The 13,694-nt window shown below is 41.1% G+C and overlaps 1 protein-coding gene across 1 annotated transcript in view; it reads right to left on the bottom strand.

Annotated features, from left to right (window-relative positions):
- tex264a (testis expressed 264, ER-phagy receptor a) overlaps positions 1-13,694 on the bottom strand; it is an 84,099-nt gene that overhangs the window by 55,067 nt on the left and 15,338 nt on the right. The window contains exon 2 of the mRNA XM_034223812.1: positions 11,139-11,360. Within this exon, the coding sequence (XP_034079703.1) occupies positions 11,139-11,360 (222 nt within the window). The remainder of the gene's footprint in view (positions 1-11,138; positions 11,361-13,694) is intronic.

Below are 13,694 nucleotides of genomic sequence, written 5' to 3'. Positions count from 1 at the left end.
CGAGCAGAATGATTCAAGCACAGGAGTGCTTAAAGGTTTACAACATGATATTGAAAGGTAAATCAAATACTTAAAACAACCGTTGGCAATTTAGGAATTACGGTCATTTGGTTTCTTGTGAATAATTAGATGGGAAGATCGATTCCACTCTCATGTCTGTATGCTAAACATGAGGCAACAGCCAGGGGCCAGAAAATAGGAAAAGGCTCGTCTGGCTCTAGTGTTTATATAATGAACAGCAATGTGTCGAAAAAGGAAAATAGTGTGTAACCATTCCAACAAGTTAAAAATGTTCCTTTAAAGGAATGCTCCACTCATTAGATAATTAATCAAAACTTCAGTATTTAGTGAAACATTATGTTTAAACCATACCCTGAAGAAATCAGCGATATTCCCCGGTAAATAATGATTTTATAGCTCTTTTTTATCAAAACCTGTATATTCCGTCAGGCCGCTGCCATTTTCAGTAGTCACGTGATGGTCGTGACGTCATCCATGCGTTCACTTTGTAAACACACGAAAACATGGAGTATTTGAGTTCGGACTCGTCAGCCGAGGAAGAAGTTTTGAGCAATATGAAGAGATTGGAAGGGGGAATTCAGCCATACAGGTTCGAGCCTACTTAGTACTACTTAGTAGATACAATGATTTTGATTACTAGATATGTATGCATGTAGTACCACCCTTGCTAGCGATTCCCTCTCTAGTTTAGCATACTCAGCCTCGTTGTCCCTGGCCCTAGAACCACGATTTTATGGGGCCGGAAAAACTGGGGGGAAATACCCACTAGCCGGTACTACGCTATATGGAAAGGCCACCAAAAACTGGCCTGGCCTGGACGATAAAGGACGTTTAAACGGGGCTACCCGCTGCAATGGAAATGCGCTATAACATACCTTATTCTTACTCCGAGCACTACTTCTGGTCCTCCGTCGCTTCACACTTGCAGAGGGCGATTTCTCAACTGGCCGAACTGGTGTCCTGGTCGGTGATGACACCAGAAAGACCAATGGTACTGCATCTCCATTAAGTAATGGTTGTTCAATAAATCCCATGTTATGTTTTATCATACTCTCAGAGTAGTCGTCCGGAAACTTGAAATGTTCGCTGGATACATGCGCCTGTGGATCTTTCGGTTCGGGCCGGCCACATTTCGCTAGCCACTGCCTCCGAACGTACTTCCTACGCTTACCTTTTGGCAACAGATGGTTGATGGTTGCAACAGTGTTGATGTTATTTCGGTAATTAATCAGTTTAAAATCACTGATAATGTCATCGGATTAAAAAAAAAAAAAGAAAGACTGGGAGAGACTGGTCTGTTTTATCGGATGATAATTATTTAAAAATGAGTGTCATGAGCATACCATTCCTTTAATAGACTGGCACATAACATAGACAATTATATTTTGTTGGAACCTTCTATTACTATTATTTTTTTATTTTGGTTTAAGAAATCAGATTTATAAATGTCCCAGATTAGAAAAGCCTACGAGTGGAAGCCGTTTTTGGCAAAATATGATATTCCTCCTACTCTTTCCCATTTATTGCCTTAAAAGGATGCAACAATTGTGCTCAGGGAGATGGATGTTAAGAATAACACAAGGTTTAGATGTAACCAAGTGCAAGGCTCTGGATGAAAATCAAATAATAACTGAATGAGAGAAATGCAGCAGTTTTCAGAAAGTGTGGCACAGCAACAGAAAAGCAGGCGTTGTATGATATTTTGGGAAGAGCCCAGTGTGTTCAAAGGGCTTCTGCACTTCATAGCTCAGTTTGTGGGAGGAAAGAAAAGAAAAAAGTGATGAAACTGTCATGAGCGTCATTGGTGTCTAAATATAGCCTTGTACATCTACAGCCAAGTGTTTCCTCCGCAGACTGTCAAACGGCAGAGTGAAGGGATAACAAACTTGTAAACACACAATATGAAGAATTGCATGTCAGAGGCTGCCTCCACTACTGGACTTTAACCCCATAAAACAAAAGAAATGTTAAAAAAATGTAATGGAGGAAACGGTGCCAAGGAATGACAGCATTAATAATACAGGAGATGTATCTCTCTCTCTCACCACAACCTGCATTTTAAAAGCACACAGACGCATAAATCAGACAGGCTGGTGTCTCCGGATTCAAATGTTCAGAAATCTGCCAAGCAATCAGCCACGGAGACACATGCTCACTCACAAACTCACACTAAGATTGCCATAATAGCAACAACCCCTGCCATCCTGCTCTATCCATGCAGACATTTCTGAACAGAGAGCCGTTAGGGGAGTCTCCGCCCTGAGACCAGGAGGCATTAAAGATGTATAATCCTGCCACGCCTTCCCCCTGAAACCATGTCACTTTGGGCTGGTTTAAAGTTCTCATTGCCTGACTAAATCAAGCTGGAAGGGTCAGCGTGTAAAACCTCATCATGCTTGATGACACCCCAGACAGTGTGCACCACTGCATTGAGCGGCATTGGGTCAGTGGTTTGTTGCTAGTAAGTGCCTCATATTGGTTACCATGTCACTAGACAGCAAATCCGTTTTTTTCAAGCACTAAAATATTTTAAAAGGGTTATTATTATTTCATTCTGGTGAGACAAATGGCTGCTTTTGATGGCTTGCAATTTGATGAAACCATATGCTGAAAATCTGCCTTTTGGACCAAAAAATAAAGAGAGTTAACTTAATACAGTACATAACAAGGAATCCGTAGGTTTGACTAACTCGGGGTGAGTAAGAAAACAGTACAATTCCCGCAAGCCAAACTATTCCTCGAGAATAGTTTACTGACAGCCTACTCCCAAAGACTCATCTTGTGTGATTGCAGTGTATGCACTCAGATACTGTATGTTGCCTGCATGCCTTGTGTCAAAATTAGGGCCGGGACTCGATTAAAAAAATTAATCTAATTAATTAGAGGCTTTGTAATTAATTAATCGAAATTAATCGCATTTTTAATCACATATAAATATTTGACCTGAGAACAGTGAGAAGCAATTTTTTTCACATGGATTTTAGTATACCATTAGGCGCATTCACACCGCAGTACTTTTCCCACAAAGGTTCATGAGAACTTAGTTCATGAGAACTCTTTGAACCTGGGGGTGGATTAGGCAAATGAAGCCGCTGACGTCACTTCTTCTTCTTCTGCTTTGGGTTTACTGGCAGGCCGCAAACCACTTCACGGCGTATACTGCCGCCCAAAGTCCCCGGCCGGAAGTCCCCTGAGTTGGGGACTGGCTTCAGTAGAAGCTGCTGGGAGTCCCAGCAGCCTTCCGAGTAAATCGCCAGAACGCCGACACCTCCTCATCTCCACCGCTCCCATGTTTTATTTTGTGTTGCCATAAGTTAGTCTCTCTGCGTTTCTGCGCTGGGCTAATGCTAATAATGCTAATGCGAGGATAATAAAATGGCGGCTTCACAAAACTTTTTGGGAGTTTTACGGGGCGTGGTTTGCAATCCGCCCAGCCAATCAGAAATATAGCTCTTTTCCGCACGAAAGTCCCTGCTCTCTAGCAGCTCTCTGCTCTCTAGCAGGGACTTTCGTGGGGGTAAAAAGGTTCTCATGAACTAATTTTAGTACCGGCTAACGTCCACGCTAGCTTCCACGCTAGCTGCTATATGTTTTTGCATTGAGGTGATACTTAAGGCTTGATGTGCTGCGGTGATATGCGAATTCCTTTTTGCATAATTTGCACACAACCGTGCTCTTATCGACGCTTCCATCCGTCCGTTTTTTAAAACAACATTTCCCACTGTTGATCACTGTGGTTTGTTGTTGTCTGAAGTCACGAACGTCAGTTGGTGCTCCAGTATAATCGGTACGCCTGAAACTCATCCAGTGAGAAACGTTCCGCGGTGCAAAAATAAGTGCGATTAAAATGCGTTAATTTTTTTAACGCGTTAATTTTTGTGTAATTAATTAATCTTAATTAACGCGTTAAAGTCCCGGCCCTAGTCAAAATATAACCTTTTAACTGAAAACAGCCAGCATCCATGCAAAATAATTAATATGCCTATTAGCATATTGCATTAACTCAAAAATGTGTATAGTGAGACAGGTAGAACCAGAATGAATAAAGCACTATCTGAACAATGCCTCAAAATAATCCTGGATAGATAATTAGATACTCTTGAAAGCATTATTATCTATGAGCCGAGGCTTCTGTGGGTGGGTGTCAAAATCCTTTAGAACAAAGCCAAAAAAGTTTGTTATCTGCAAAAGTGTGTCATTTTCAAACTAGTACCTGCATGTAGCTTTGACAGCTAGATGACAGAAAAAAGGTTAAATACAAGGAATGATTTTCAGAAATGCTGGGATGTGAGACAGTGAGTGGGCAGATTCCTTCACCTGACGTAGAGAGGGAAATAATTGGATTCATAACCATGTATGATCATTTAGCATACTTATTAATTAATTGTCTGAGTGTATGCCTGTTTCAGAGGCCGTTTGTGAAAGAACTGCAGTGTTTAAAAGATGGGCAGCATATAATATCAACACAAGAGACAATACTGACAATACTGAGATATAAAGCAGAAGAACAAGAACAAGAGTTGCTTTCTAGAGTTTGCTAGAAACTAAGCCTATTGCGATTTGCTGACAGAAAACCTCAATAACTGAGAAGGAGAACACAAAATAATAACTTCAGAGTTCACAATTAATTCATTGTTAGTTGTTGTTTACTCCATGGGTACACCTGAAATCAGCGCAGTTCCACCGGCTAACCCCTAATCAGGTATTTGGGATCTGGGCCAGAAATGTTTTTGTTCCATTTGATCATGTTTGGCAAAACTGAAAATCTACCGCCATGTGGCACTTGCAGGTTGTTCATTTCAGAACCAAATCACATCCGCCAATGCTCACAAGCAAGCAGCTTTTTAGCAATCAGTGTGTAAAAAAAGAAGAAGCAAATAACAGCCAAAACCGCAGGGAAATGTGACTCATTCTTTTAATGATCTTAATATTCTACCCTTCTTTTATTCCATATCTGGTCAGACAGGTGTTGCATGGAATTGCTTTCTTAGAAAATGATGAACTTGTGTCCTATAGAAAATTAATATTGGGGTAACTTCACATCAGGTCAAGCTTAGTGAGCCTTCACAGAAGAAAGCTGTGTCTCATGTCTAGCACAGACGTCCAATGCTCAAAAATCACCATGGTCCATAAGAAGCAGGACATTTTTTCTAATGCCTGCACTCCAGGTTTCTGATCCTTACCCATGGGACCACTCAAGTCCCCCAAGCAGAACTATGGAGTGTTCAAGCGGCCCCTTCTCTGAGACCCCACCGAGAAACTCCTGAAAGGCTCGGAGTTGCTGCCGCACATAATTCAGACCCTTCCTAGCTGGAACTTGACTGTTCTGTCAGCACTGCATATGATTCTTCCTGAAATAACATTTGTATTCTATAAACACAATGTGAGCAACCATACAGAGCATCAATAGACACAATACTGTACATCCAAATTGTGCATTTGTTGAATACCCCAGAGGATAAACCCCCGGAATATTCTTGGGGGTATAAAGATCTACATTGTAATTGCTGAGGGACCTGCAAGGCAAAAAGAACTGTGGTGTGACACAGTGTAGAGTGAAAAGAGACGGAAAATAATAACTCTTTCATGACGCTTTAAGCTTCATTCAGATACATGGATTACTAAATGGACGGGAGCTATCTGTTTCTCATCTCGTTCCTGCTCACAGGGGCTATTGGGAGACGCAGCCACCAAAATAACACCCTCAATGATTGTTCACTTTCATTCTTCAGCTCCTGAAAAGGTGCTTTCACAAAGATCAAACAGGGCCTGACCAAATCCTTTAATATAGTGTGAAAGCTACTTCTTCATCCATTCATTTTACCCTCTTTCACCATCAGGCTTTTTAACTAGCAGAACGCCAAACATCCTGTGCCTTTGCCAACTCACTGCTTTCATTTAGACGCACATGAATACTCCGCTATTGAGCATAAATGATCAAGATCTCAGAATCTCTATTGATCCCACACATTCATTGATGCCTTCTCCTCAGCCCCTGTGCATTCTGGGAGAGGATGTGGCTGTTGTGGAGGACTACAAATACCTGGGAGTGCACTTAGACAATGGACTGAACTGGAGGATCAACACTGATGCTGTGTACAAGAAGGGGATGAGCAGTCTATTTTCTGCGGAAGCTGAGATCCTTCAACATGTGCAGCAAGATGCTGGAGATCTTCTACCAGTCTGTTGTGGCCAGTGCACTCTTCGTTGCTGGGGGGGGGGCAGCATCAGAGCCGGTGACACCAGCAGAATAAAAAAACTGATCAGGAAAGCTGGATCTGTCATCGGCATCAAGCTGGACCCCTTTGAAGCTGTGGTGGAGAGGAGGACACTGAACAGGCTGTGTTGTCCATCATGGATACCCCCCCACCCATCCTCTCCACCTGCAGCTGGACAGACAGGAGCTCCTTCTCCAACAGACTGCTGCAGCTCCGCTGTCACAAGGACCGATACAGGAACACATTCCTGCCCAGTGCAATAACACTGTACAATAAATCACCTCTGGCTGGAAGAGAACTCTCTGCTCCATAGCTTCTCTTGGAATAAAACCACATTGTACATTTTACATTTATATAATCTGTTCAATATTTAATATTAATATTCCATCCGTCATATATATATATATATATATATATATATATATATATATATATATATATAATACCTTGCTATGTTGTAATGTTAAATTCAACATGTATATTTTCTACTTTCTTGTTTATTTCTAGTCTTTGAAGTTGTATTGTACAATGCCTTGTCTTTTTATGCTGCTGCAAAAAACAAGCATTTCCCAAATTGGGATCAATAAAGTACCATCTTATCTTATGTTATCTTATGATTCAGGATTAAACTAAATGAACACCTATCACCTGTTTAAGAGCTTTAAAGCTACAATTAAACCTGTGTGTGTGTGTGCACCAGTGTATGTGTGTGTGCGTGTGTCATTGGTGCGTGTGTATATATATAAGCTTATATGTTGTGCTTGGAAGAGATACGGTAAGGTAAGCTGGTGTGGAGATGATGCTGCTGGACCGGAGAGAACGCGTTCAAGTGAAACAAGGGAAGTTATGCTCTCTGATAACTGAAGCGCTAGAGGAGGGCAGGAGATATACCAGAGTCTCTGAGAAAATTGAGCTTGTAAGACTTGGCACAGAGCCAGACCTTGAAACATCCCAACAGTCTGGCCTCCTTAGTCTTGTGGGTGGCACTCCTTTGCAAGCTGCCCTAATGAATACATTTATACTGCATTAATCATTAGTTAAGAACCTAGGAACAGTATTTTGTTGTAACCTGCCCGTCACCATATGACCTGCAAGGTTAGCAACTAGCTGCTGAACATAGTGGAGTGAGTAACAGTAGGATATTTCCCTAAGGAGCTGGTGAAGACCAAAGCTAAATGTACTAAATAAGACATTTCTACTTTATGTGATGGAATAAATCAATGAATGAAAGATGTTGGATTATTGTTCTATTTATGTACACAGTGAAATGTAGACTGTGTATTTAACTCAATCTAGGTTAGAAGCAGTGGGCTTCTGTTCTCACTAGGAAATACACCAGCCCATCACCACAAAGGGAATTCAAAATGGCAATGGTTATTGTCCTTTATTGTCATATGCGCAAAAGCTACACTGTTGTTGGCAATCAAAAAATGTAAGTCCCAGGCATAAAGACAGTATGAGAATAAAAAGTGTTAATAAGTATTAATAGATGTAAACATGTTCTGAAAGGAACCCCAAATAAATGGTGATGCTATTACTTTTATCTTTACAAAGCAAATTGCTGCCATATTATTGCGCTGAAAGCAGTACATAGAACCTCTGCTGGATAGAGTGGATAAAGAGTACAGAGCTACGTCAAGAGTGTCTCCCTGCTTCCAAAGTCCCTCATACTACGAACCTACTCAATGAATCATCCAAACAGTATAGCGCCAACATTTATAGAACATTCACATACCACCTTCTAACCAAGCCTCTTTTAACCATGTTCCATTATTCAGTAGCCTAGCTTTAGCTTGTATGCACAGTGCACTCGCCACTCCACAACTCAAACTGGATGTTAGTGTGTTAATAGCCCATCTGCTGTACAGGAGCGGCTCCTTAATGACCTGAGATAGCACTCAGGTCAACTGATGGACTGCGACAAGCACTTCTGCCTGATGGCGGACAAGTGCGGGAACAAAAACAGAAGCTCTCCCTACAGGGACTTCATCTAGCCTGACGGACAGGGCTGCATGCTCAAAAATGATGCACACTGACACTGGCCATTATTATGTAACAGCACAAGCGCCTTAAAGGGAATACTACTATATTTTAACACTGAGATATGCTATTTCTATGCTTTCAGAACGCTTAGTTAGTTTAGTCCCGTGTCAGTGCACATGTTAGAGTTTGTTCTGCCCTCTAAAGTCGGGTGTTAGTGCCGCAGAGACAAAACAACAACAAATTAAAGAGAGTGAAAATAATGACCAGACAGTGTTACTTTGAGCATTAGAACAAGTAGATCAGGACTGATATCACTACTCCAAAATAAGTGTTTAAAAAAACCGCTTAGTTTGCTGGCTTGGAAAGTCGATATGGGATGATGTCCTTGTTTGTGAACTAGCTGGTTGGTCGAGCTTCCTGGCTGATGCTGGGGTGATTTTTTGGTTTAACACCCCGGGGCAGGTGAAAAGTGGCAGCTGGCGACACATGGCAGACCATAGCATGTGAAGAATAAGCCAATCCAAACCGGGCACAAATGACAGATTACATTTTCGTGTTCGAGCTCATGCCATATTAAATATTGTATAGCTATTATGTATTTTGAACAAATGAACACATTAAAAAAAAAATTCCGCAAACTGAAAAACCACCTGTTTACGATGTAACAAGAGTCTAGCCATTTCAAACGAATGCACAGGCACTTACAATGGGTTGCCTTGTTAGAGGTTTGTATCTTAATAATTGATTGCGCTTATTGTAAGTTGATTTGGATAAAAGCTCAGCTAAATGTAATGTAATGTAACCAAGCACTTTCAGATATTGCATGCCTATTTACTTTCTTTGACAGATCATCAGTAACCTGAGAGTTAGTTTCAACTGATGGACAATGCCATCAGCTAGATCATTTCCCCTTTACTTTCTGTGATGAATGCAACACAGAAAAACCCTACACCTATACCATAATCACATGCTGATGTTTCATTTGGTTTATACAGGCAATTCAAACACTGCAGTTTACTGATAAAATACAGAAAGGTTCCAATATTTAAAGAGGAATACCAATGAATTTCTGCTCTCAAAGCCACCCCCCTTGTGTGATCACCCTATCTCTCATGATGATGAGAAACCTGAGTTCCATTGACAGAAGAGAAAAAAATAAATCACCATATTAACTAGATATGATGGTACATTTCAGACTGAGTCATTCCTACCTCCTGTGAACAGACTAAAGCCCAAATAAACAGATGGATAAATGAGTGAGCACGCACATGCATGCACTCAAACAGAAAGAAGGACGCGCGGAGCATTATTCATGCAGTGGGACACCCCCAAATGAATCCGTGTGTGTAAATGTCATCAGTAAATGTCAATAGCTTTTTGAGGCCTGTCCCGAGGACATGGAGCCCAGCATATGGACACATGGACCCACACCTACCTTCATTTCCTTCTACTTCATCTATTCTTAATCTGCTTTAAAGACCTCATCTGCTCGTGTGATGAATTAAACAACACATGAGTGGGGGTCTTTTGACAAGCAGGAAGTAGAAAAGAGGACAAATATGTTCACAAGATGATTGCCATCTACTGCAATAACAGACTAAAGGAAGATGTGATGGTGTACACTTTTTGTGGAAGAAGGGTGTACACACTTTATGTGGAAGAAGGTTATCAAACAAGTAATGATGGTAAAGGAACCGTGTTCTTAAAATGTGAGACATTAGGAGACAAACACACCGTTTCAGTCATCACACGTTTTCAGTGAGTTTTTGTTTATAAGAGCAGGGATACATTCTGATTCACTAACTGCAGCTTTAAAGTTCCCCTATTATACTGTTTTTCATCAATATATTATAGGTCTCAGATATATACAAAACATGTCTCTGAAGTGTTTGGCTCCAAATACCAAACAGATCACCCATTGTAGCATCCCATAATCCCATAGTTTCAAAAGTGCTGATTACTTTAGATGAAAATAAGGTGCCACTCCCCACACAAGATATTTGGTCAAGAAAACCCACAATAGGCGCGTTCACACCAAGTACTTTTCCCACAAAGGTTCCTGAGAACTCTTTAGTTCTCATGAACTAAGTACAGATCGCGTTCACACCGGAAATTAGTTCCTGGGGGTGGATTAGGCAAATGAAGCCGCTGACGTCACTTCTTCTTCTTCTTCTTCTTCTGCTGCTTCTGCTTTGGGTTTACTGGCAGGCCGCAAACAACTTTACGGCGTATACTGCCACCCAAAATCCCCGGCCGGAAGTCCCCGGAGTTAGGGACTGGCTTCAGTAGAAGCTGCTGGGAGTCCCAGTACTGAAGCCTTCCGAGTAAACGGCCAGAACGCCGACACCTCCTCATCTCCACCGCTCCCATGTTTTATTTTGTGTTGTCATAAGTTAGTCTCTCTGCGTTTCTGCGCTGGGCTAATGCTAATAATGCAATGCGAGGATAATAAAATGGCGGCTTCACAAAAGATTTTGGGAGTTTGACGGGGCGTGGTTTGCATTCCACCCAGCCAATCAGACACAGGAACCTTTTTCTCCCACGAAAGTCCCTTTCAGGTGATATGGTGGGGAGGGGGGGGTTACCTTGGTTGATGATTGGCTAATGGTTACACAAGCCAAAACATCGTTATGGCATCATAAAGTGGCCCAAATCTGATCAGCTCATTTTCAGACAGGTTTTTATATAAATGGATCAGGACAAAAAGAGAGAGAATCTTTTTTCTTGAAACTTTCAGAATCTCTTGACGCAGAGGGGACACATGTTGATGTGTAAAAGGCATGAAAAAGTGGATTTTGCATAATAGGTGACCTTTAACTAGTGTGAGATAAATACTAACGTAAGATGTGGCTAAAATAGCATCTGGGTGACTCAAGTGTTTATAGGTATATCTACATATCGTTGTGTTGTATTTACCTCGATGTAGGAAGTGAGCCTGGGGTAGACCCTGTAAGGTCCCACCACGTGAGACAGAGGGCTGCAGCAGGGGAAGCTGGTGGTCACAGCATGGCTCACTTCAGGCAGAGAGAACAGCTTGAAGCCATACTTCTCGTACAACTTCTGCAGTTCTTCATCCGGCTTCTCTTCACCCTCACACAGGACACTGCCCACCACGTAGCGACATTTCTCTGCTGGCCTCTGAGGGAACAGAGAGAGAGGATATATATATATATATATATATATATATATATATATATATATATATATTAAACAGCAACAAATCCACTGAAAACCCTACAGAGAGTGACCTCACACCAGCAGAAACTCATTTATTTACAACCACACAGCAAGGTTACGCCCTCTGTTGGAGAAGAAATGTAACATTTTTGACATAGTTTTTTAGTAGGTAGTAGGGTATAAATACAGTGAGATCCATGGACTGCGTAGAAAACACAAAGCAATGTTACAAAAGAGCAAATGTGATGACATGAAAGTGAGAATTTATATTTGTCTATATTTGAATAATAAAGCATGCACAGACCACCAATTTGCTACCTATTCCTTTATAAGACATGATTATTAAAAACAATAGTTCTTAAAGAGAAGATGGGAGCCAAGAGAAAGAGAGCTTGAGAGGATGTAACATGTGTGTCACTGGTGCGGTTAGTGCTGTATCAGCAACAAAACTGCACCTGTACGGCAGTAAAAATAGAAGTAGTTTGATTTAAACCTGCGGGGACATTGTTCCCTCTCATAGTTTTACAGTAAGTGTCACTGACCGATGGATAACAGCCCTGGTAAACATCCCTCTCCAAATATCCAACAGCCAGGTCACATACTGTATGGGGCAGTTCAAATTGGATCTGAGCTGCAAAGCCTGCAGGTCAGATGTGCCAGAAAAGGCAACCTATCTTTGTAACTATTAAAAATATGAACTGTTTTATATTTTTGTATTTTACCAGAGTCAAATGTATTTTACATGCAAAGGATTTGTGGATTTCAATTAACAAGTGTTCCTTCCCAACACACATAACGGTTTTCTTGCCTACAGATATCTTGGAATGAAGAATTATTGATACATTAGAGATCCAGCTTCAAATCAGCCTCTCCGGTGGGGAGGATTGTTTGTTTTGCCTCAGGAAGCTAAATATAAGCTGACATGGAGGTTTGGTCTCCTTCACTACAAAACGTCTCTGCTACTGTATTGTCTCTTACTGTGCCCACATGTCTGCATGCAGAAGTGAGGGAGACAGAATTACAATCGCTGAGCTAGTTGTCAGTCAGACGGAGATCTGTCGTAGAATCTCCCACTCACATGTTTGCAGACAGTTTGTCAGTCTGTAGAGCTTCAGATGGAGGAATTGATATTTGCAGGTTTTTGTCAGTTAACAAAAAATCCCCTAGGTAGACTTAATATTTTTCACCCACCATTTTTTAGATCTTCCCACAGTATTTGATATCTCTCTAAGAACACTCCGTATATTTCTTCTGTAAAGTTAAATCGCAATTGTGAACCATTGGTGGCCTGGAACGCAGGATTAACAACATTTATATTAAATATGAAAACATTAACAGCCCTAATAAGCTTTTTTGAGAGTGCTGCTGGTTTCTGCTCTGTGACAGTGGCCGTCTGTGGAGGGCTGGCACTGAGGGGGGCACAGATGGGAGTCAGCAACACTCATCGTGTCTCTGGCGTCCTCACACAATTATCACATCTAACCGCCCCACAACCTTCTCTTCCATCTCATTTGTCACATCAGGGGTTATTTTTGACTTCATTTTGCTGCTACTACACTGCACTCTTTCCACTGTCCTACTTTGATTGTACAGCAGCCTTTGTGCCATAATTCAGTGTTGCTCAGGCTGCCAGTGAGACTCCCGGGCTGAGATAAATCAATTTGATCATCCCACCCCAACCCTCAGTGTCTCTTAATGTCTGCATCATGTGGGTAATAATATTGACTGACAGTGCCTGTTGAGCATGAGCAGATAATCTTTACCGTCACCTGACAGAGACCGTTGCCACCATGTTCAACAGTGAGTCAGAGAACACAGATCACCTGCTTCTGACAGGGAGTTATTCATTCAAGGCAAGCTGTGATACACTAGATCTATTTACAATGAAGCAATGAGTCATTGAACATACAGGCAGTCACAGTGGCTGTGTTAAATAAGACATTACAGCCATGTGACAATCAAGGTATCTATTTCAAGGCCTGGTCAAAATATATTGAGGAACATTTAAAAAACACATGATAGTAGAGTTAACCTTTTGTAAAAGATAACACCTGATTCAAGAAAATAATTATTGATATCTCAGCTATTAGGGCCGGGAAATGTCTTGAATCAAATAGATCGGTAGATACTTTATTTATCCCAAATTGGGAAACGATTTTGTTCCAGCAGCAGTGCCAAGCATTACACAAGTTAAACATGTTTAAAAGATACAATAAAATATAATAGAAAATAAAATTACCTTAGAGGCAAGTATTTAGTAAGAATACAAATTTAAAATTGTTAATTGACACTAGC

Source organism: Gymnodraco acuticeps, unplaced genomic scaffold (genome assembly GCF_902827175.1).
Source record: "Gymnodraco acuticeps unplaced genomic scaffold, fGymAcu1.1, whole genome shotgun sequence".
Taxonomy (NCBI): domain Eukaryota; kingdom Metazoa; phylum Chordata; class Actinopteri; order Perciformes; family Bathydraconidae; genus Gymnodraco; species Gymnodraco acuticeps.
Note: the sequence above shows the minus strand (reverse complement) of the source record. Positions and strands in the feature narration are given on the sequence as shown.